The 23,926-nt window shown below is 46.9% G+C and overlaps 1 protein-coding gene across 3 annotated transcripts in view; it reads right to left on the reverse strand.

The window, feature by feature from the left end:
- Positions 1 to 440: 440 nt before the first annotated feature.
- efnb1 (ephrin-B1) overlaps positions 441 to 23,926 on the reverse strand; it is a 271,423-nt gene continuing 247,937 nt past the window's right edge. For 2 of the 3 annotated variants that reach the window (XM_072505519.1, XM_072505521.1), the window contains exons 4-5: positions 20,304 to 20,435; positions 441 to 10,411 (exon numbers count right to left, since the gene is read on the reverse strand). In XM_072505519.1, the coding sequence (XP_072361620.1) occupies positions 10,026 to 10,411; positions 20,304 to 20,435 (518 nt within the window). In that variant the 3' untranslated portion in view covers positions 441 to 10,025. The remainder of the gene's footprint in view (positions 10,412 to 20,303; positions 20,436 to 23,926) is intronic. The other variant, XM_072505520.1, reaches the window with a different exon arrangement.

The following is a 23,926-nucleotide window of genomic DNA, read 5'->3' on the forward strand; positions in this document are numbered from 1 at the left end:
TCTCCCCGTGTCTGCGGGGTTTCCTCCGGGTGCTCCGGTTTCCTCCCACAAGTCTCGAAAGACGTGCTGTTAGGTAATTTGGACAATCTGAATTCTCCCTCAGTGTACCCGAACAGGCGCCAAAGTGTGGCGACTAGGGGCTTTTCACAGTAACTTCATTACAGTGTTAATGTCGGTCTACTAGTGCCAATAATAAAGATTATTATTATTAGAATGTTACATGAATCCATAACTTTCTGACTCGGGGCAAGAGTGTTTCCAACTGTGCCACAACCATCAAATCTTAGTTTCAAGGGCCCACAGATCTATAAAACATTTCCTAACCAAATTCTGTTACTGCAATTATAAGTAACAGAATATCAATTTTGGAATGATAGCTTTTTGTGAGGTAAAGACCGCTTGCGAATAAACTGAAAAAAAAATACTCCTTTCAGTCAAAATTCAATACAATATTTTATTAATATTTAAAACATAAAAGCAGTGAGATTTAGACTCAGAAGCAGGGTGAAGTGTGGCTGATTGATAGGAGATTGGTACTTGAAATTTCCTTAAACAATGTGAAGTTCACTGTAACATTATCCCGTTTCATGTGGGGATGCATCTCTCTCTCTATGCACTTGACTTTGCTCTGATCTAAACAGCATAGATAAGAATTCCTCTAGTTTCTATGTATAGTGACAGTGTAAATGTGTTTATGAAGATTCGCTTTTGCATATTACAATGTTGCTACACAACAACCAATGGATCTCTTACTCCTTTATATTTACTAAAAAGGAATAATTAGCACACCATGATCCCTCCCCTCCCCATCCACAACCCAACTCCATCAATATACCTCCACTGGTTTTGTCTAAAGACATATTTTCTAAAACTGTTGCAGCTCAGTGCACATGGACTCGGCAGGAGATCAATGCAATGCAGGAACATTACATCAATGGGAGTTCTGGGAGTGATTTGGAATTCAGAAGGTATAATCCAAACTTTGCAAATTGGGTGGTATGGCAAACAGTGTGAGAGAACTGCTTAGGAGGACATACATCATTTGCTGCATGGCCTCCTATGCTGTATGATATTTTTCTAAGGTAATTCATAAAGAGTGCAAACAAATTTACTGTGGTTTATTTTTAGATAAACAGAATACAAAAACAGAAAGGTAATGTAAAATGTATATAGGACGATGGCGAGACCACACTTCCAGTACTATGTATGGTTCTGATCTCCTTACTACTAAGCACTGGGGAAAAAATCTTCAGACGGATGATACCAGAATAAAGAGTGCACGGCTATCAGGAAAGCCAACCCACCACTCACAACAAAAAATAAAATAAATAGAGCACAGCATAATCCAGAGGTCCAATATTCAATGTTTGAAGAATTGCTTGTGGTTCTTAACATCATTTAATCAATCAGGAGCTGTGGACCCTTGGATGGAACAACTTAGTCATGTGTGGCTTGGTGGGAATGACATACTAGAAGTCAAGAGTTAGAAATGTTCATCGACACCATCCTTGCCATATCTAAATGAGCCAATTCAAAAATCACTTCCAGGTACAAACTAAACAGTTTGAAATAAAACACCCGAGGGATGACCCATGATGTAAACAGAAAATAGAGGAAAGTGAAATACAAGTAGGAATCTAATCAAGGAGTTCATGGGCTGGATTCTCCCAGCCCCGCGCCAGGATGGAGAATCCCCGCAACCACGCAAGGCGCGTTTGGCTTGGCGCCGGTCGCGGGCCACTCTACGCGGCCGGTCCGCTGATTCTCTGGCCCGGATGGGCCTAGCGGCCGCTCTAAAAAGGCTGTGTCCCACCGGCACCATCCACACCTGGTCGCAGCCGACGGGGACTCTGCGTGCAGGGTCGGGGGCCGGCCAGTGGGGGGGGGGGGGGGAGGGGGGCTAAGATGGGGCCTGGCCCGCGATCGGGGCCCACCGATCGGCGGGTCGGCCTCTCGCTCCCTGGGCCTATTTTCTTATGCGCCGCTCCTGAACTCCCGCGCCATGTTGCGTCGGGGCCGGCATGTTGAGGGAGGCCACCGTGCTTGCGCGGGTTGGCGCCGGCGCCACTGTGCATGTCCTGGTTGATGCCGGCGCCACTGCACATGCGTGGATCCCGCGGCGCACAGTTCTCGCCGGAATGGGAGGCTGGAGCGGCGTGAACCGCTCCAATACCGTGCTGGCCCCCTGTAGGGGCCAGAATCGGTACTCCCAGTGGCCCGTTCACGCCGACGTGAAACACGACAGCGTTTCCGACGGCGTGGACACTCTGCCGCCGAATGGAACAATCCCGCCCCAGGTATTTTATACACAGCATCTGGTGTATACAAAGACAGGGATAATTTATAGGGTGGAATCTAATTAAAAGTTTGGATATTGTTATGGCTTGTTTTCTCATTATCCAAAGCAGCAAGGCATTTGAAGCTTGATTTTGAGATTCATTGGCATTTCATAGAATTTCATAGAATTTACAATGCAGAAGGAGGCCATTCGGCCCATCGAGTCTGCACTGGCTCTTGGAAAGAGCACCCTACCCAAGGTCCACACCTCCACCCTATCCCCATAACCCAGTAACCCCACCCAACACTAAGGGCAATTTTGGACACCAAGGGCAATTTATCATGGCCAATCCACCTAACCTGCACATCTTTGGACTGTGGGAGGAAACCGGAGCACCCGGAGGAAACCCACGCACACACGGGGAGGATGTGCAGACTCCGCACAGACAGCGACCCAAGCCAGAATTGAACTTGGGACCCTGGAGCTGTGAAGCAATTGTGCTACCCACAAGGCTACCGTGCTGCCCATGAATGTATTTTCATGTAATATAGGTATATTGAAAGAATTAGATTTCAGTTTGTGCTAGTGGTTGGAGTTAATATCAAAAATGGTAGCTGTTCAGTTTTTCATGTAACTACTGAAGGAGGATGCCAACAGAAAGGTCTTTGTATCCCCTAGAATTACCGAAAGGGGTATTTACCTATATAGATTTCAGCACAATGTATCAAAATCACCATGGCCACACATTGGGAAACTTTCAATTCACCCACCCCTAAAAAACCTTCACCACATTTCTGTACCCTCATCATTCTCACACCTCATGAATCTGCCCATTTTATTCAGTATTACGTTTCAATACAGAAGCAAGTTTTAACTGATCACCATATTTGAATTTACCCTCTTCTCTGTTATTTTTTTCAAGCTTGACATTGCTTGAACTATGGGCTTTGACCTTTCATTAAGATGCCTAGGACTTTTGAGAAATGTTTAGATGTCTCCTCCCTGTTTTCCACAGATATCTTTTGACTCTATCATGAATTAGAGTAGGTCTTAGATGTACTTAGATGTACCTTTCCATTATGTGTGGCTTGTGGGATGAGGGCAAAGGAAAGAAGGCCCCAGTAATATGAGTGGAAATTCTAAATATATGGAACAAGGTTGCTGTACCGACGGTCACTGGATTAATGTATCACCCAATGTGATAGAGATTGAGGTTCAATTCCTCGTCTGTGCTGAGTTAGATGAGCTCAACTTGGAAGAAGAAAAAATATCAGCCTGATTCCTACTCTGGATTATTGTCCAGTGACTCTTTCTAGAAGCTTCAGCTGCAACCCTCACCATATTCAAATAGCTGATTACATTTGCAGGTGAAGTGTATGTACTTGGGCCACCATTGATGATACCACAGCCAGAGGTAACAGTTTTAGGTGACACGAGGAGAAAATTAAACAAAAGGAGGTGGCTAGCAGCGTATAGGATTTTAATTCTTCTTAACTATGAAAGCATTTTTTCAACCTTCCACACCATTGCTGAATGGCCTATATAAACTGTGAACATGATTGTTGGCATCTGATGACAAAAATTATTTTAAACTTGCAGCTGATTCTGCATCTTCCCCTTCAAGAGCAGATCATGAGACATTATGGGTCCTGGCTGATTTAATAAGACACCACAATAGTATTGAGCAGTGGGAGGATGCATCACAAGAGTGCTTCATCTCAGTCTCTGTCCCAACAAATTAACTTTATGTGCACATAAAGACACAAGAGCACTTTAGGGCTTCTGCTCTCTGTCCTATCTAGTTACTGCTGTGGATGATTGTATTCAAACATTCATTTTCGTGGAAACCCTCTGGATGAAGGACCTGTGCCCATATTTCTGGATACTAGACAGTTTGGACTGAGTAGACAATATGAAAAAATAAAGTTAGAATTAGTGGCACTAAGCTTCGGTTTCAAGAATCTGAAGACCGGAGAATGGAGAAAAGATAGGGAAAACCTTGAACTTCTTACCTCCTCACGTCCTAGCAAAGGATGAATCAGAATAGAAGATGGCGCAATGAGTACTCAGCTTAATAGAGTGAAAGGAGGCGCAGCACATCAGAGAACTAATATTCAGGTATTTGTAATATTTAAGGGAGTGAATTGAAATGCAGAAACCTCCCCCCTCCCGTGTACAGCCAAATTTAAACAGAAAATTAACTGCCTGTGGAATTGGACGTGTCCAATTGTCGGATCAAATCATGCAGCAAAAGCATCTGTTTTGACGGTGAATTCCTAATCTTAGTTTGATTGTCAATAATGCTAGCTGGAGAGTAGTTGTTGTCGTTGTCGTCCCCCCCCCACCCCCCCACCCCCCCCAGGTCAGAAAAAAGGAACATTGTTTGGATCACTAACGAGTGGCATGGATCCATTCCCCAGTGACTGGTTACATAGCCTGGGTTTGGGAGATCCAACCAAAATAATTTATAGTGTTTGGCATGGTTGGAGAATACGGGGAGTGTTTCACCAGATAACAGCACGAGATGGGTCACACAGTCGGAACAGCAAATAACACCAATAGAATTAAGGGATAATACAATCTGAAGCAGTGGAATTAAATGTGAAGTTGTAAAGATAATTCCCAGCTACTGTGTTTTAGATGTTGGGTACACAAAATAGAAAGGAAAATCCGACCAGAATATAACATGTGCCTGATCTCCTAATTTACATCCCATGCAGTTGAAAGTTCCACCCATGTTATACACTGTATTTGCAATTGCACGTTTGAATCTTGGCTGGGTGTTGAGAATATTGAGGGGAGGTGGAGATTTTCAGAGTGGGCATAGTCCACCCACCCAGCATGTATCAGAAACATTCCCTCAGTATGTGCAGTTAGTGTGTAAAGGTGTATATCTATACCCATCTACGGTTCATATCTATCTATGTATCATGGGATGTAACTATTACTGTCTATGGTACATACTTGTACGTGTGTGCAGTAGGGGCTGGTTTAGCACATGGCTAAATCGCTGGCTTTGAAAGCAGACCAAGGCAGACCAGCAGCATGGTTCAATTCCCGTACCAGCCTCCTCGGACTGTGGCGACTAGGGGCTTTTCACAGTAACTTAATTTAAAGCTTACTTGTGACAATAAGCAATTTTCATTTTCATCTGTAGATATGTACGCAGTATATATGTCTCCACTTGTCTTTGGTTGTGTATGGCAATGCTGTATGTATGTGTACATGCACTCAGCTAGTTCTTCATATGCTACTGTCATACATTGGTTGTGGCTGGAAGGAAGGCGTGTTTCATTAATTTTTTTTGGATCCACTGAAATGTTGTCATTCAGCCAATCAAACGCATTACCGCCCTTGAAACAAATGGATCTATAAGGGTTTAATTGCAGCAGGACAGGAAGCAGAGTCGTGTGGAAACCTTTTCAAATCTGTTAGTAATCACATTTTCTCAAAACAAGCTTTTTATCTGAAACTGATTGAAAGTGCAGACATTATCCATTCCAGAGCCTGTTTCCTGGCTACATTTCAAACCCCAACTCAGACATCAGCTCCATAAGATTAAACATGACTGAAATGTGCACATATTAGTGTTTTACAGACTATTCTTATTTTTGTTGCAATTTCTAAGGACTTTTAGAAAATGGCTTATATTCTCAGGCTTGTCCAGGTGAGAGATTTGCAGTCCATTTTTAGCCCACTACATGAAATGGAGATGCGACAGCAAAATTCTGTGCATATTGTGAATCTTTCGCTCTCTTCACGGATGCTAGCTGACTTGCTGAGTACTACCAGCATTCTCTGTTTTTATTTCAGAGTCCAACATCCCAGCTTGATAACCTTTCACCAGTCCTGATAAAAGGTCACAGATTGGGAGCTCTGCTTCTACCTCGAGATGCTGCCAGACCTGCCGAGTACTTGGGAATTTCCTATTGTTATTATAGAAAATGCTGACTTTGCCACCCGAGTATGATTCTTAGAGAGAGATAATCATTGGAATGTTTTACCGAGTATATTAACTGAAATAGTTCGATCATCAGCATGCCCCTAGGTGCCCTCACTGTCTTGAGCCAAATTCTGTGGTCTTTCTTCCTTCTTCACTTTCATATAAAACTCTTTTATTCACAGCATTTGTTAATGGAAGGTTTGCCTATACCCTCAGGAAGGGAAGGTGAAAGAGGATTTTTTTGCCTATTGTTTGCCCTTTTGTCATTCAATAAGGCTTTCTTCTCATCTTATGTTTAATACCTTTCAGATTTTAATATCTTGACTGGTCGGCCCCATTACTGCTGTTGTACAGGCAATATTGTTATGCACACTGTTATTTAATTGATTCCGTTTGTTCAATTTTCTTATGCTGTGTGGATGTTATTTTATTACTACAAGTTTTTTCTGTTTGATACTGTCTGTCACATTTCTGTCAAAGTTTGGGGCCTGAGGGGGGCCATGCCTATGAAAGGGGGATAAGGTATGAAGGTAGGGGTGAAGGATGGATATGAAGGGGCCTCAAAGGTTTGAGGGGTGATGAGTGAGGGTTGTTAAGGGGGGGGGTAAAAGGGAGGGTGTGGGGAGGCCTGAAGAGGGGGTCCCCAACAGACCTCCTAGCAGGGTGTCCTCACTTGGGGGGGGGGGTCTCTCAAGCTTACTTTGAGAGCAGGACTCCCTTTCAAAATGGTGACTCGATGTCTGAGGAGCCGGCCTCGCTGGTGAGTTCAGCTCCCCATGCTGAACACATTTCTAGGTGTGGGCTCGACAGGGGAGAAACTCCCCAAGACCCAAAACATTACTAATGGGATTCTCCGTTCCCCCGGCCGCATGTTTCTCGGTGGCGTGTCGTTTGCTGGCAGCGGGATTATCTCTTTCCCTAGCTTGTCAATGGGATTACCATTAAAACCACAACATGCCACCTGAAACCTGAGGGCGGGGTTGTGCTGCCAATGGGAAAAGAGAATCTCAATGACCAGAGAATTCCGGCCTGTGTGTGAATACCAGTGTGGATCTCACCCAAAAGATGGCAGGAAACACAATGACACTCTTTTGGTTGAAAGCCACCCAGAGTGTTTTTTTATTACAGGTACACTTCACTCTTGGGATAAGACCATGCCAGGTTTTGGATTTTCCTGGCGTTTGGCACTATCTCCTTCACACAGACTGTGCCTGTGGCACACGCTGCACTGATCATTAATGTCATAAAAATGTCAAAGTTGCAGATCAGGGAACGGGGAGTGCTGCAAGTCGCCATGACCATTAAGGGCAGGAACACTGAAGATTTAAAAGTTTGATTAGGCATTTTAAAAAATCTATTAATATTGCAGTGGAGTGATTCTTGCAAGATAAGAGCAGTCGCTTGGATTGCAATAATGGGAGCAGAGAGAAATGGTTGATTTTTGATCCTTTAACCTGAAAGTGGCTACCAACTTTGTAGTCAGAATGATCCTGTCTAGAGAACAGGGAGAGCTTAAAGTGCTGCAATGGACTCAAAGTCCTGTGTGTGTGCACAACCCCTGTTGATTCTGTCCTCTGGGACCAGCCCTAGAATGGTCTCTTCAATCCCGCGTTTACTCAGTTCCAGGAACGACACCAGAGAGAAAATGTCCAGTTCTTGGGTAATTCTTGTTTTAGGACAGCTGGATTTGAGACATCTGTACTAGGAAACACAGGTATAATGGTCCAGGTTGCAAAGAGGAGGAATGATGCGAAGGTAACTTAAGAAGTAGTGATTAGGTTAACACCAAGCTTAGTTTTAAAAGTGTATTGATTGTCAGAAAAAGGGTGAACAGAGAGGAAATTAGTTCTACCATTTAGTTCTTCAAAACAGTGAATTGGAGTATAAGATGGCGCTATGGGTCTTGGATCCATTAATAGGATGCGGGGAGGAGGAAGTGTGTGGAGGACTAGACATTTGAAACATAGGAAGAACGAAAGGATCAAGTAGTTCAGTAAACTGAGAAAGACCACAAAGTTGCAACAGAGAGAGAGAGAGATTTGATGGACAAGGTGATATTTTATTTTATTTTTTCTGTATGACATTAAGTTTCCTCAATTGATGGGGGGATAGAAAGAAGAATAAATCAATTTCAAAGTGTGAAACTGAACAGTCGACTGAGTCATTAAAACAGTGGCACACCAGAAAATTCAGCGAATAAGCTGGGGGCTATAAACAGCCTCCACTGTAACTGCAAGAAACCACCCGAGCTAGTCCAGCCCTTGCTGGTAGGTGCACACTTTCAAATACTCGAGTCCATGTGACTAAAATTAAGGAAAGAATTCCCATTCTGAATGAATCTTGTATATAAAACCATGACTGATAACATTTCCTCCACCCCATCAGTTGGAGGCATTTCATATCATCTTAAATAATGAAAATCCTCATCTATCTACAACATGTTCTGAAAGGCCATGAAGAACACACTCTCAAACCAGTCTGTGAAGATCAACGCCTGTGCATTCTGACCTCTGCCAGCATCTTTAGCATCAGAAGTCCACTCCTATCTGGATAGTCTGTAAGTACATATGGATCCTCCAACAACGTTTAGCATCATGGCCCTGCAACTATACCTGGGAGAAAAGAAACACTTATCTTCCTCCTGAAAATTGTCCTGTCATCTCTCTGCTTTGTGCCATTTGAAACAGAAAGCCAAATTACACCTTTGATTTTCTTTTGTATTTTCTTGGCCTGATTGGCAGAGCTGGGCGAGCTGGCCATCTTGAACATGTACTGCACTGCTGTAAGATGATCATTCCTTGCATTCATCACTAGGCAAGCCCAAGCCAATCAAGGCAAACCCTAACAAAATAGGTACAAATTATAGGCTGGTCATTAACTACCTTAAAAAGACCAACTAGCAATCAAATGCGCCCCAATTACAACAGACCATGTCAACATTATCTTGGTTGTATTTCTTGCCAAAATATTTTCAAAAGGACTTAGGGGTGAGGTGGAGGCTTGATTTGTATATAAACTAAGGATAGATTGATAAGTATGTTTATAATTTACATAGATCACATTACAACAAAAATTATCTTTTAATCAAATATTGGGAAACGAGTAAAGGGGGGGGGGTGTAGTTGAAATGAGCAAGCAAAGTAAATGTGAAATGTCCTTCCCCGCCCACCCTCACCCAACCCTGTCAGAGTTTTTGTGTTGTAAGTCTCATCCCCTGAGCAGTTGGAGTTCATAAAAAGTTTGAGGCAGCTCCAAGGTCTCTGGGTTACAGAGAACCAACTGCTTCATAATCCTCGGTCTTTTTAAGTGTCTGTTTGGAGGTGCCCCTAGTTTTGCATTTGAACCGTGGCTTCTTCGCACACAACTCAAATCAGAGACTCTCATCTTCTTGTTCCTTTTCAAATCTTTCTTGCCTTTGCAAAATGGAAGATAAAAGAGGGAGGGATGAGTTGTGTGATCCTTCCTCTTTTCAAGCCTTTTACCGAGGGAATAGCTGTACGAAAAAGAAAGAAAAGGCTGTGGATAGACCCGGATCCATCAAGAACATTAACTCTTCAGCCTCCTTGGGTGCAAAGAAAAAGTCATCTTCCAATTTTCTTCTTTTTTTTTCTTCTTTTTTTTTCTTTTAAAACATAAGTTTGCTGAACTTAATACTGAAATCTTTCTTGCTGGCTCTGTCATAGTTTTATCTATACTCTCCCAAAGACACTTCGTATAATGGGGAGTCTGTACATGTCAGGAGAAGATTTAGATACCAGAAATAGGCCAGGCGACACTCCAAATTCTCTCGCATTTTCCTGACTGTCAAACCTTGTAGTAGATGTTTGCAGGGCTCTGTGGAGGCATCTCTTGAACAATGTACACTGGATGGCCATAGTCACCGCTAACCTTTTCATAGTGAGGACAGTAGTTGTTATCATTAGTCCTCAGCGGGATTATGATGTCACTGGGCTCCGAGCCACTATTTCCGCTACACTTTGGGCTGGCCAGTGTGTTGAGGGAAAGGACTGCTGACCTCTGCTGGGAACTCTTCCTGTGACGCTTTCTGAACTTTATCAAGAGGACCACAAGGAAGATGATGATGAGGATAAAGATGATGCAACCTGCTCCAATTGCAGCAAAGAGTGCCATTTTGGAGCCAAAGATTCCCTCGTTCTTGTTCAGCTTGTCTTTAATCTGACTATCAGTAGCTGTTGAAAAAGAAGAGAAGAATTAGTGAGCTTCCTGATTCTGAAATATGCTTAAGCTCATACCAAAAGGTAACAGCAGATTAGTTACTATAATATCAATAACAAAACTGGCTAAACTGCTTGTTTGGTTTGGACCTCTTGGAGTGGTGGTGATGTCATAAGTGTCAAAGATACAGGGCTGTTGATCGCTGCTCACTATTAAATCATTCTGGCAAGCAGCCGGCTCTATCCTCTTCAAATGTTTTCCTTTCTGTTTCCCAGGTTTCCTGCACAACCCACATCCGACAGAACAGCATGGGTTGGTCACTCTGCATCTGAGCTCAGTATTGTCTTTGCTAGTATCCTATGATATTAGAAGACCCATAATTGACACCCCTGTGAATTTTGCCCTTTCTAGGAGTGTGTGGCTGGCCACCTGGCTAAGGACTCAAGCTGTGGCTCGGCAAGTAGAGGAGGAGGCTTAAGGGGGTACATACTTCGTCATACCGTCATATATGGACAGTATGTTGGTGCTCAAACACATGAGTCTAACCTGGCACCCTTGTTGAACAGTTTTGATCCAGCTGAACTACATCTAATTACAAGTCACAGATTACGCGCATACAAAAAAAGGAGCAGATGTAGGCCATTTAGTCCCTCGAGTCTGCTCTGCCATTCAAAAAGATCATGGCTGATTTGTTTGTGTTGAGTTCCACATTCCCCATCTAACCCAATAACCTTTGATTTCCTTGCCGAACAAGAATCTGCCTTAAAAATATTCCACCATCTTCTGAAATCGCAGAACCCTCTTGAGAGAAAGAAAATTCTCCTCATCTCTGCCCTAAAAAGGCAACACCTAGGGCGCGATTTATGGTAAATCGCCTGAGAAGCTTCTCACGAGATTCTCAACATTTAAGATGTCTCGCGGGATTCAGATGAATCACACGCAACGATCTGGATCTTGCCTGCACTGGGTGAGATCCAGGAATACATATGGCTCATTTAAATATGTCTGCACCATATTCTCTTGGGGCCCAGGAACTAACACCCTCGCCAGTGAGGCCTGGACCAGGGGCCGTTTAGTACTGGTCCACACAAATGTGGGCCAGGCCTAACGGCAGCTAGAGGGGGGGGTCTTCCTGGTCTTTGGAGGCCCCTGGGTGATTGGGGACAGGGCAGGGGGGTGCCCTGGCTCTCCCTTTAGCACCCGAGCACTGGGGTACTACCAGTCTGGAATTTTGGCACTGCCACCCTGTCACTGCCAAGGTGACACTGCCAGGGTACCCAAGTGGCAGTACCAAGGTGCCAGGGTGGCACTTTCAAGGGTCAGGGCCTGAGGGGGAAATGCCCATGAAAGGGGGGTGAGGGAAAATATGAAGGGTGGGGAGGGGGGGGGGGAGAAGGGCAGGTATGAAGGGGCGTAATAACGTTTGAGGGGGTGAAGGGTGGGGGTCCTGAAAGGGGGGGACCAAAAGGGGATGGATGGCCTCAAAAAGGAGGGGCCACAGCAACCCAATAGCTGGGTGTTCTCACATGGGGGAGTGTGGGGTAATGTCCATGTGTGCGGGGGTGGGGGGTAACATGGGGTGTTGGGAGATCTTCAAGCTAACTTAGAGGTCGGGGAACCTTCTCAAAATGGTGCCCCGATCTCTCGAGCCCCAGACATGACCACTGGATTTTCCACCTCACCTGTTGTGGGACCTCAAGCCCCCCATACACACCTCTACGGGCAGGGCAATTGGGCCCGATCCCCAGCATGGGCAAGATGCCATTTGGGCACCTTGGCAGTGTCCCTGCCAGGTTGGCAATGCCACCTGGGTACCCTGGCACTGGCAGGCTGGCACCCATAAGGCACTGTCAGGATGCCAGGCTGGCAGTGCCTTGGTGCCCTGGTGGCATCAGCGGTGGCAGGGTGCCACCCTACCCAAATTCCAACCAACCAGTTTGCCTGGAGACCCCCGTTCCGCCTGATCCCCGTTTGTGGGGACAGGTGCGGAACGGCACGTGGTGAGGCCGATAGATCCTGGGGGCCAGTAGATCTGGCGTAGGCATAATTAAGTGAGCAGCTAAGCTCACTTAAATATGCAAGTCTCATTAGATCTCTTGGGGAGATTCCGACGGAAATCCCAGAAGTGGCCTCTTGTGGGATCCACCAGCCACGTCCTGTTCCTATTCCGGTGTGGTTGAATAATTGTGTGGATCTCACCCAAAAAGCTAGCGAGAAACACTCCACCAAACCTACCCATAATGACACCTCATTTTGGTTGATTCGCGCTCCTAATGTAAAAACAACACCCCCATGGGCGCGATTCTCCAGACAAATGTCAAAGTGTGATAATTAGCGGGAATTTCCGCGAGCTTCCCGTCGCGTGGCCCAGCGAAACCGGTAACACTATTCAACATGAATTGGTCCACTTAACGTAGCCTCACGGGCTTCTCGCTGCAAAGAACTCCTCGCCAGCTGCTTCACCGGGACGGCGCTCACCAGCCCCCCGCCAACAAGGTCGAGCAGCACTTAAACTGCACTTGCTCAGCCAGCCCCAACCAGCTCGCAATAATGCTGCCGAGGAGACCAGCCCCAAGATTCGGGGACGCAGACCTGGGGAGGGGCTCCTGGACGTGGTGGAGACTAGGAGGGATATCCTGTTCCCCCGAGAGCCCCAGAGCATGAGCCACATGGCAGCCAGTGCTGCCTGGGATGAGGTGAGTTAAGCTGCTAGCTCGAACAGTATGACCAGGAGGACTGGCCAGCAGTGCAGGAAGAAGGTCAACAACCAACACTGGGCAGCACGAATGAGTAGACACCAATGCCTCCCACCTTGGAAGGGAGCACCCACCCCCGATTCTCCAACTGATCTCCAGCCTTCCCTCCCCCATCTATCCCAACCCCGCCTTCTCACCCCATCTCCCACCACTGAACCATACATGTGGCTAACAATGCCCTCTCTGTGTCTCTGCAGGAAAAGCTGTCCTACAATCGGCGGGAGAGGGCCCAGACTGGCGGTGGTGTGCTGGACATAAGAATCCTCACCTCCTTCAAGGAGCGGACTCTGGAGGTGACTGGGGTGGCCGAGGACAGAGCGCTCACCCACGTGGAGGCTGGCGGTCGCCGCAGATGTGAGGAACCACCCGCTCCACCCAGAGGACCTGTCAAGCGTGAGTAGTGATTGCCTTACTGACTGATCCGTCGCTCTCACTGACCACATGTCCATTCTCCTGCAGATCCTCCAGCCGACAGCGTCAGCCCATCCCGGGCAGCACCCTCTCCTGACTCTGAGGAGAGCGCCTCGGAGAAGAGCTCCGAGGCTGCCACCATGGTAGTGGCACAGCTGTCATCCCCGCCCTCCACCAGCGCAGATACATGCACACCTCGGTGGGACATGTTTGTGGTCAGGTTTCTGGGGAACAATCTGATGAGCACCACACTGCTGCTGATGTACATCAGGAGGAGGCAGGAATCTCCAGGCGAGACAGCAGTCGGAAGGCTGCTGGATCCCAGGACCCAGCTCCAGCAGATCCATAGCAGTGAGGAGGAGTCACAGAGGCTACAGGCGCAGGAGTTGGCGCCGGCAATGAGTGGCACCAAGGCCAACACTGCTAGGGTGGCGACCGCAGTGGAGAGGCCGGTGCACGACGTCGGCACCATGAGTGAAGGTGTCCAAGGCGCAGTCAGTGACGGCCATGGCTGAGAGCCCCGGCAAAATGACGGCCTCGCTGGGGGGATGTCACCCAGCACCAGGTTGATCTTGGTGAGGTTCTGCGGGACATGTCCCACTTTCGGATGGACATGGCTGAGGCTCTGCAGAGCTTGTACCAGTCCCAGATGGGCATGGCTGAGGCACTGCAGAGCATGGCCCAATCACTGAGGAGCATCGCCGAGGGCATCAACACCATGGTGCGGACCATGGGGAACCGCCAGAGCTGGAAGAGCCAGATGATGCAGGGGCAGCCGGGGCTCAAACCGGCTGTCCCTCCGTCCTGCGGTGAACCCCGGGGCCTTTTGGGCACCGATCAGGAGGAGGGGGTGCTCAGTGCCAGCCCCAACCCTTCCCATGGAGTGGCGACGGCAGCCACCAGCTCCCCTAAGTTCCAGGTAGGTAGGGTTGGGGAGGGAATGGGCATTGGGGGCTGGGGTGGGGGGCACCACCAGGAGTGGGGTATTGTACAGCACATTCAACAACTTTTTGCACAACCGGTATGATGCCTCTTCACTTTCTTCCGCAATGCAGGCTGACCTCCGGATCCTTTGCCCATCGCTCCAGGGCATTCCCCCCCCCCCACCCCCCCCCATGGCATTCACCCAGTCTCTGGCCGTGGACATGCCCCTGGAACAATGTCCCATCCCCTGGGTGTTCGGATGTTGCGTGTGTGATGTTGCCTCCAGAAGTGTTCAAGCACAGTGTCCAGGCATCAAGGTGTGATTGGGATTGGGATGCTAGGCAATGACTCCCACATGCTACATGGCCCGCCACCCACGGAAATGCATTTGGCATCTGTGAAGTGGTCAATTAACCATGATTGCCAATTCCCTATTAGGAATAGCCTTCAGCTACTTGACCAGAGGCCTCAGCAGTCGGTGGGGGTTATAGGTGATCGGTGGGACAGGCGGGCAGGGACAAGGATTGCCCCGGGAATAGGTTCACCTGGTCCAGGAGTTGGCATGGTGGTGCCATAAGTGATTGCTCCTCAGTTGCCCGCTCCAGCACCCCCCCCCCCCCCCCCCCCACGACGGCCCATCCCTGCGGAGGGTCCCCCAACCCCCACTGGGACTGGGGTGGCAATCCCAGCACTCCCAAGCTTGTTGTCTGTGAACAAAGATGGTTACTCACCTCCTCGGCTCCCCACAGAAGCCCTGACACCAGGGGCGGGATTCTCCGACCCCCCGTGGGGGGCTGAGTGACTGCCCGTTTTTTGCCGGTCCCGCCGGCGTAAATTAGAGTAGGTCCTTACCAGCAGGGCCTGGCGGCGCAGGGGGATCTGGCCCCGGGAGGTGCCCCCACGGTGGCCAGGCTTGCGATCGGGGCCCACCGATCCGCGGGCGGGCCTGTGCCGTGGGGGCACTCTATTGTTCTGCGTCGGCCGCTGTGGTCCTCCGCGAAGGCTGACGCGGAGATGAACCCCCCTGCGCATGCGCTGGGATGACGCCAGCAGACACTGGCGGTCCCGCGCATGCGCCAACTCGCACCGCCTGGCGGAGGCCCTTCGGCGCCGGTTGGCGTGGCGCCTAGCCCCTTCCCCGCTGTCCGGCGCGGTACAAACCACTCCGGGGCCGGCCTAGCCCTTGAAGGTGCGGAGGAGGGGTAGGGGAGAATCCCGCCCTAAGTTCTGTTTGTCAATAGGAGTATTAATTGGCACCAGAGTGAGCACTTGCTGACGAGGCCGCTGACTGACGGGTGGTAATTGGATATAGGGTGGCTCTCGTTGATTGTCTGGAAATTGGGCTTAAGTGGGGATAATTGGTTTCTCGCTACGCTTCGGCAACATCCTAATTTTGCCTACGGGAGCAGGCCGATAAATCGGAAACTGTTAAGACGCCTGGCGTGGATCTCGGTTTTGGCCTCTCCCGCTATTCACCGGCCTCATTACACATGGGCGAGAGTGCAACGAAGCCGGAGAATCACGCCCTTAGTTCTGGACTCACCAACAAGAGGAAACATCATTCAACATCCACCTTGTGAAGACCAATCAGGACCTTATATACATCAGTCAGTTATTCCTCGCTCTTCTGAACTCTAGTGGAAACAAGCCCAACCTTCCCAACCTACCCTATTAATAGAAGCTCATTATGAAATAGAAAACTGAGATCATTAAGTACTGCATTCCTTTCCACCCCCACCTCCCTTTAAAAATCGCTGCACAATGCAGCATCTCTGTTCATAACAATGGATTAAAAGGCATCTATTTTTAGCTGCTCTAGAAAGCATGTAAATGCACAAGCCCTAGAGCGGTAAGATTATTCTAATCGCAACCGAGCTGGTTAAAAGTTAGGAGGAATGATTAAATGTTGCTGCTTAGCTGCTGTGATGGAGGCACACCACAGAAATTAGGCAGCTTCCCATAGTAATAGGGATGAGAAGGAAAATGAGCTGCATTACTGGTACTGGTTATGCAGTAGTCAAGAAGCATCAGAATGTGTTGGGAGTGCGGCATCAAACTGCATCACACAGAAACAAAAATCATCTGAAGAATGATTTATTGAGCGCTGGTGTCAAAGTTCTGATTGTCTTTACTAAACCCTCAGAGGGTCAATGGCACCAAAAGCAGAACTTAAGCAGAAAAAACATTCCAGTACAACAGAGAAAAAAAACCCAAGGAAATCAAAATAATATCCAAGAAAGCTTGCGAGGAACAATTCTGTTTCAGTTCAGTGCGAGACAGAGAGGGTGAGAGTCAGAGACATAGGTATGAGACAAAAAACAGGCAGACAATACCGATGATTAAGCTCTTAATTAACATCATTTATCTCTGAAATATTTCCCCTTTTGATTGTATTATTATCGTTGATTGTTTAATACCAAGAAGCAGGGTGCTGCTAAATCAACACCGAGAAAACGCTTGTCAGTCAGGGAGATTTCAATCTACTGCACGGACTCAGTCCAAACCTGACATTATCACACAACAGTCATCCTTTTTATTTGGAACCATCCTGAGTTTAATTCAACCTTGCACGGAGAATCAAGTCTCAAGGCTGTGAGGCTCCTGCGCCATGTTTGAAGAGTCGTTGACACTCTATCCAGGTTCACACACAAGAACAACCATACGAATCTGACCACCTGAAGGATGATTTACTGGGCAATGGTAGCAAAGACCTGGATGATCCCCAAGATAAGAAGCACAGCTTAATACATTACTCAAGATATTCACCTTACTGATGGCAGTGCTTTGAGACACTTTTGAGCGTTAAGAATGACCTGGGTGGAGTACAGGGAAGTTCACTGGCCCTAAGATAAACTCACTGATTTTCATTTCATTGAATTTAACAGAAAGAATATCCAGCAGTTTATATGAAAATTTCCCACCAGATTTTCCTTTCTGCATTCAGCCGATGTGATGCTTCCTGCCCAGGTGATAAACATGAATATGTCGCCCTGGGACCTACTCACTGGAACGAGAGAACACTATGGCCGGAATTCTCCGGCTGTTGGGATTCTCCGTTTCCACCGGCAGCACACCCCTGCCTGCGGGTTTCCCAATGGCGTAGTGTGGCTTCAATGGGAAATCCCATTGACAAGCGGCGGGAGAAGAGAATCCCTCCTGCCAGCAAACGTCGCGCCGACGGGAAACACACAGCTGGGGGACCGGAGAATCCAGCTCAATAAATAGGAGCAGGAATAGGTCATTCAGCCCTTCCAGCCCCATGCTGATCTCCTACTTATACACCATCTTTCCGCACTGTCCCTTGATGTTTTTCAGCTGCAGAAATCTATTGATCTCAGTCTTGAACATAGTCAATAACTAGGTCTCCACAGCCCTCGGGTAGAGAATCCCAAAGAACCCTTGGAATGAAGAAATTCCTCCCCATTTCAGCTCAGCTTCAACCCCTTTTTTTGAGTATGTGTCCCCTGGTTTAGCAACTCCAATCCTAAATGTGTTTGCCTCTCTCTCCACTTGCTACAAACCTTCTCTAAATCCATAATTTTAACCAAGCTTTCAGTCACTTGATGGAATGTTCACACTGTGGATCAATTACCAGGTTTTTCCATTATTTTTTCTGCTCTGTACCAATGCCTTAGGACATTTTTCCACACTTAAAGCATTTTCTAAATGCGAGTTATTATCGTTGTCAATGTACTGGAGGGGCCACCAGGCTGCTTTTCTAAAAAATCTTTTCCCTTCTTCCGAGCGAATGATTTCTGATCCAAGTGTCAGCCTGGCTCTGTGATAACCTTGTCACTATCAAGACAGGTTCAAGTTCCATTCAAGGAATTGAGCACATCAGCCGAACTGATAGTACTAAGGGAGTACTGCAACGTGTCAGAGGCCTTTGGATGAGACACTAAACAGGTCCTGTCTGACAGTTCAGGTAGACTGAAAAGTCTCCAACATTAGTTGAAGCTGTATTGGAAATTTTCCTGATGTCCTGGCCAACATTCACCAATTAACAAACATCAACAAAAAAAAATCTCATTTGTTGCTTGTGGGCTTTTGCTGCTCAAATTGGCTGCCCAACAGCAGTAACAATGCTTAAAAAGTAATTTATTGGCTGTGAACCTGTTTCTGACATTCCGAGAACGTGAAAAGTGCCAGATGAAAGGTTTGCTGTCTCTGTTGTTTCCCCTCGAGGTCTCATCATCTCTTGCTCTTTTCAATCTTGGTACAATAATGTTCTTAGCTGTATCTGACATCCTAAACTTGAAAATGTGTGCACTGGATAATAAAAGCCCCGGTGGGACATTAATTACCTCGAGCAAAGCCTTCCCCCCACCATTTGGGGAGGAGGTCTCACCTGTAAGAGCCAACGGCCAATTAAATGACTTGTAACCTTTTCGTCCCAGCAGCGCCACTTCCGCTGTGACTACTACTAGGACTTCATCCAGTCTCCAAATGAGACCTTCGTTGGAGTCAGATAGGGAGATAAGTTGTGTTTTATTTTCAGAGGGGCCAGGGTAGGAGGCCCCGGGGAGGGGGGTGCAGGGAGAGTCAATAGTGGTGCATTGGCCATGGCAGAAGGGGAAATCTCAGCGGGGGAGGGGTGAAATGAGGAGAGCTGTAAAGGCACAGTATCCCCCTTTCTCAGCTCGCGGAATGGACCTGGTGGGCTTCAAATGAGGCAGCCTTTACTCTGTGTCAAAAATTGCAGCGGGGCAGGAAGAGGCCTTAAGTGGCCAATAATTAGTCCAAGGGCTAATGACCTGCCTAACGCCCCCCCAATCACATATAATATTGCAGTGTGGTTGAGGTGAACAGGTAAGTGCTGGGAATGAAACCCATACCATTATACTCAATTTTATGCCCCCTTCCCACCTGCAAACCTGCTCCAGGTACAACAAAAAAACCCAGAAGAAAGAAGGTTAACGGGTAGTTTCAATGTAACTGCTGTGAACAGAAACCATTGAATGTGTGAGCCAGACTGCCGAAGGAGACTGCCCTTGTGTAGCCTAATTCCACTTTCCTCCTCCGCACAAGTAATCCAGGAGATAGTAAAACTGATGTTTAGATTCAATGTGGAAGGGTACAAATCCAGCTGCAAGGGCTCATGGATTCACAAGCATTTTCAAGGAGGAGAGAATCACATTTTCCTTTATCACAGTGGATGTTACTGCTGGGAAGTGAAACTTTCCATTTCATGCTTCAGACTTAAACTCCTTCTATCTTCCCAACAGGCAATCCCAGCTAAAGTAAGCACAGGTTAGTCACAGAGTAAAACCTTCTCAAATTTTCCCCCAAAGTGAACCACAGCCCCTTCAGAAGAGTACTCCCCTGCACCAACGTTATCATTTTCCTGCCTTTTCTCACACCAGACAACCTGTGATTCCCTCAGAATGAAATTTACAACTTAGCCCTGACATGTGCTGAAATAGGACCAAGTTTTATTGCTTAGCCCTAGACCTAGCAGGATTAATTGCCCAAAATGATTTAACATGGAACCTATGAAGCCAACAAAGGAGACGTTAGGGAACTTTCTGAATTCACACTAACCACAATCATTTGAAATGCATACCAAAAATGTACAATTGAAGAACCATTGAAATTAATGGTTAGAAAATTGAGCACAGTGCATCAGAGGTTCTCTTCCAGAAGTATGAAGTCAGAAAACTATTCCTTTCTATCCTGCCAATCTGGGTTGCAAGTAAACCCAGGATCAAGAGGAGACAGCCCAATGTATTTACCAGCCTCTGGGATCATCCTAACATCATTAACTTCAGGAAGCAGAATTATGGAAAGACATCCTAGCAAGCTCTCTCTTCCTCACCTGTGTTCCCAGATTTATCTTCTGAAGATGGTTCTTTCCAGAGGGAGATAACGCTCTTCACTGTGTTGTCCTGGCCTTTAGTTGGGGCTCTTGTAGGGTTCTTTTCAATCAGCGTTGGTCTTGTGTTTGGATCTGGATGGAAGGGAGATGGAAATTACTGACTGCACCAGCTGTTTGGTACTGTAGTGTCTGGACCAGGGCAGGGTTGTTGGTTAACATCAAGCTGTCAAACGTAAAGACTGAGGCAGCAGCACATAGTATCAGTGCTGGGTTGAAAAGCAGCGAGCTTTTGATTCTGGCAATGCCAACAGAGGTTGGGTTGGGAAATTTGAAAGGAATGTCTGTTGATCCTCGATGGGCAAGGTGTGTTCACACCTTTTTAATTGATCAAAAAGTTGTCTGATTGCATGAAGGAGTGGAATAAGGACAAGTATACTGTCAAAGGTAAAAAGGGTGATATAAAACCAATGATTTGGAAATTTGGATGCACGAGCCTTTCATCCTAGTCCAGGCATGTATTAGTACATTGTGAACAGCATAACCTACCAGTGCATTCTAATGTAAACAGCTTGACGACATGCTCTTGTAAAAGCAATCTAACCTCCATGATCCCAACGCATTTTTCTGTCTCATGAACTGCCCTCAGATTTTTACCGTTCTGCCTACCTTCCCCAGTAGGTAGACCAACTGCAATTCCTGTTGAGAGGTCGGAGCTATTTTTAGGACTAGACTACATTTTAATATCACTGGCAGCTCACTGGTCAAGGGATTCAAAATTCCATAAGATCCAACGCTGATAAGAGGAAAGTTTTATCTTCACGGGTAGGGGGAGGTGGGTGGGCTTGTGGGGACAGGTCTGGCACCAGTTGAAAATGTTTTTGTGGTGCCAAGAAGAGCATGAATTTCCCCAACGTCAAAGCAGCATTTGACTGAGTACACACCAAGGAGAACAAGCAAAACTGAGGTCAATAAGAAACCCATAGTGGCTGGGGTCATTCATGACCAAAATTAAGAATCAAGGCTGTCAGATCCTCTCTAGGTTCCAATCATCCAGTCAAGAGACCCAGGTGCAAGAGTTTCTCTGTATGATGTCCTTGACCCAATCATCTTCAACTGTTTCATCAATGGCCTTTCCTTCAGTAGAAGGTGAGGAGTGGGCTGCTCACTGATGATTCTACAGCTTTCACCTCCATTACTGAAGGAGATATGAATGAAGAATCCCATGTCAGTTGACAATATCCAGCTAAGCCTGACCAGCGGCTCGTAACATTCATACCACTTAAGTGCCGGCAATAACCATCGCTAATAATGGTCAACAGCCTCTTCCTGATCTTCAATGGAACTACTGACTGAATCAGTGTATCAACAGTCTAGGGTAACAACTGACCAGAGTCTTAACCTGCCACTAACGTACTCCAGGATGAGTGGCTCACCCTGTGACCTCCCCCCCCCCCCCCCCCCCCAGAATTCCTCCTCAAAACAGCTTAAATCAAGAGTTCAATGGAATACTCATCACTCCGCTAGATGGGTGCAGCTATGACAACACACAAGAGACTCAATGTAACCCAGTAAAAAGTAGCTTGCTTGATTGGAGTCTCTCTCACCGGACTCGATAGGCAGGATTCACTGACCTTCGAGACGTGTGTTTCTCGGTGGCAGAAGGATTCTCTGCTCCCACCGCTGTCAATGGGAATTCCCAAGAAAGCCACCCCATCCACCAGGAAACCTGCAGGCGGGATTGTGCTGCCGGAAGGATCAGAGAATCTAGTCGCCAGTGAACAGCCGGAGATTTCCAGCCAATATCACCCCCCACACCTCCCTCTGTCACAGCTGAACTGTGGCTACACCATGTATTATCTTTAGGATGCTATCCAGCAGCTCGCCAGGCTAACTCGGACAGCATTTCCCATGCCATCTACCACTGAGAAGGATGAATAGCAGCAATATCACAGGAGCCTGCAAGTCATACATCCTGATCTGGATGTATGCAGCTATTCGTTTATCATTGCTGGAAACCTTTACTCAATGTCATTATGAGGAAAGTATCAGCACAAGGGGGGAGCAGTTTAAGAAGGCTAAACATCAACTTCTGAGAGTAATTATAAATAATCAGTAGATGCGGCCTTGCCATGAGAACAAACATTTTAAAATTACCAATACTGGGCAGTTCTGTGCTTTGGTAGCACAGGGCAATGACCATGGGCGAGTACGAGGAATGTCCTGAAGTCCGGCAGCACAACAGCAGGGCTGTTTGTAAACAGCTTGGGCTGTTTAGCACGGGGCTAAATTGCTGGCTTTGAAAGCAGACCAAGGCAGGCCAGCAGCACGGTTCAATTCCCGTAACAGCCTTCCCGAACAGGCGCCGGAATGTGGCGACTAGGGGCTTTTCACAGTAACTTCATTTGAAGCCTACTTGTGACAATAAGCGATTTTCATTTCATTTAATTTCATTTGTCCCTTTGATCTGGCATCATGATGAGAAAAACCCAGGACTGAGGAGAATGTTCAGAGTGGAATTTGTGGTTTGTTTCATGGGGACATTGCAGTGAGGATAGGAGAGGGCATTGGCTGGGGTCACTGCAACTGTGGCGGCATTATTCTGAACCTCACTCAGAAATGTCTGCAAATGCTAACTTCTGTGTATAGTGGTTGGCTCTCTGTCTATGTGTGTGTTCTCTCTCTGTGCTTAGAATGTATCAGCAAGACATAGGCTGATAATCCCCTCCCACCCACCGACTGCTCCGACTATCCCTACAATCTCATCCCCAACTCACATTAAGGAGGAAGAGGAAAGAAACACAAATTTAGTTTGGGTAATAATTAGCCACCATACCCTTGGGTTATTGAAAGGAAAATCAGCAGGGTTCCTGCTCCTGTGATTAGCCTCCAAAAAGCCATGCTGGAAAATGCATGGAGATTTTAGTGAGATGTTGGACAATAGTTATTATCCATGGGACAGATATAAAGATCATCCAAATTTTTGTGACAGGCATACGGAAATACAGAGACACAATCATACAAGGATGAGAAATACAGATGGACAAGCAGATAGATAAAGGATTGGGTTTTCTGGCCCCGTTGTAGCGGGACCCGTGACGGGAGATTCAATGGTCCAGCCAATAGGCCAGTGACTTGGCGCAACCAGACTATCACGGTAGTGGGTGGGCGGGGCCAGGACTTCCCACATAAAGATACTGCTGAGCAACACACATGCGCATACAAAGATCCCAATAAATGGACTGTCGGGCAAAAAAATCAGTTGCACCTAGATAGCTAGACAAAAACAAATCAGGCATAAACAGGATCCCCAGAAATTAGACGCGTGCATACGAACGTGTCAACAAAGAGTAGCATTAGAGTAACATTAAAGTATCGTCAACAAAGAGTAACATTATAGTAACATTAAAGTATTGATCCAACAATGTGACAGCACAGGATAACACTGAATATATTGCATGTTGGGTGTACATGGCAGTAGTGGATGGCAGTGGTGAGGAGGGGAAAGAGAAAGGCTCAGGCAATCTTCTTCTTTGAGCATTAATGTCCTGGGTATACCAACTCCTCAATGTACAGAGGCTTTACTCAGCACACTGAAGCTAAAATCAGTACTGCAAATTGGGACC

Source organism: Scyliorhinus torazame, chromosome 5 (assembly GCF_047496885.1).
Source record: "Scyliorhinus torazame isolate Kashiwa2021f chromosome 5, sScyTor2.1, whole genome shotgun sequence".
NCBI lineage: Eukaryota > Metazoa > Chordata > Chondrichthyes > Carcharhiniformes > Scyliorhinidae > Scyliorhinus > Scyliorhinus torazame.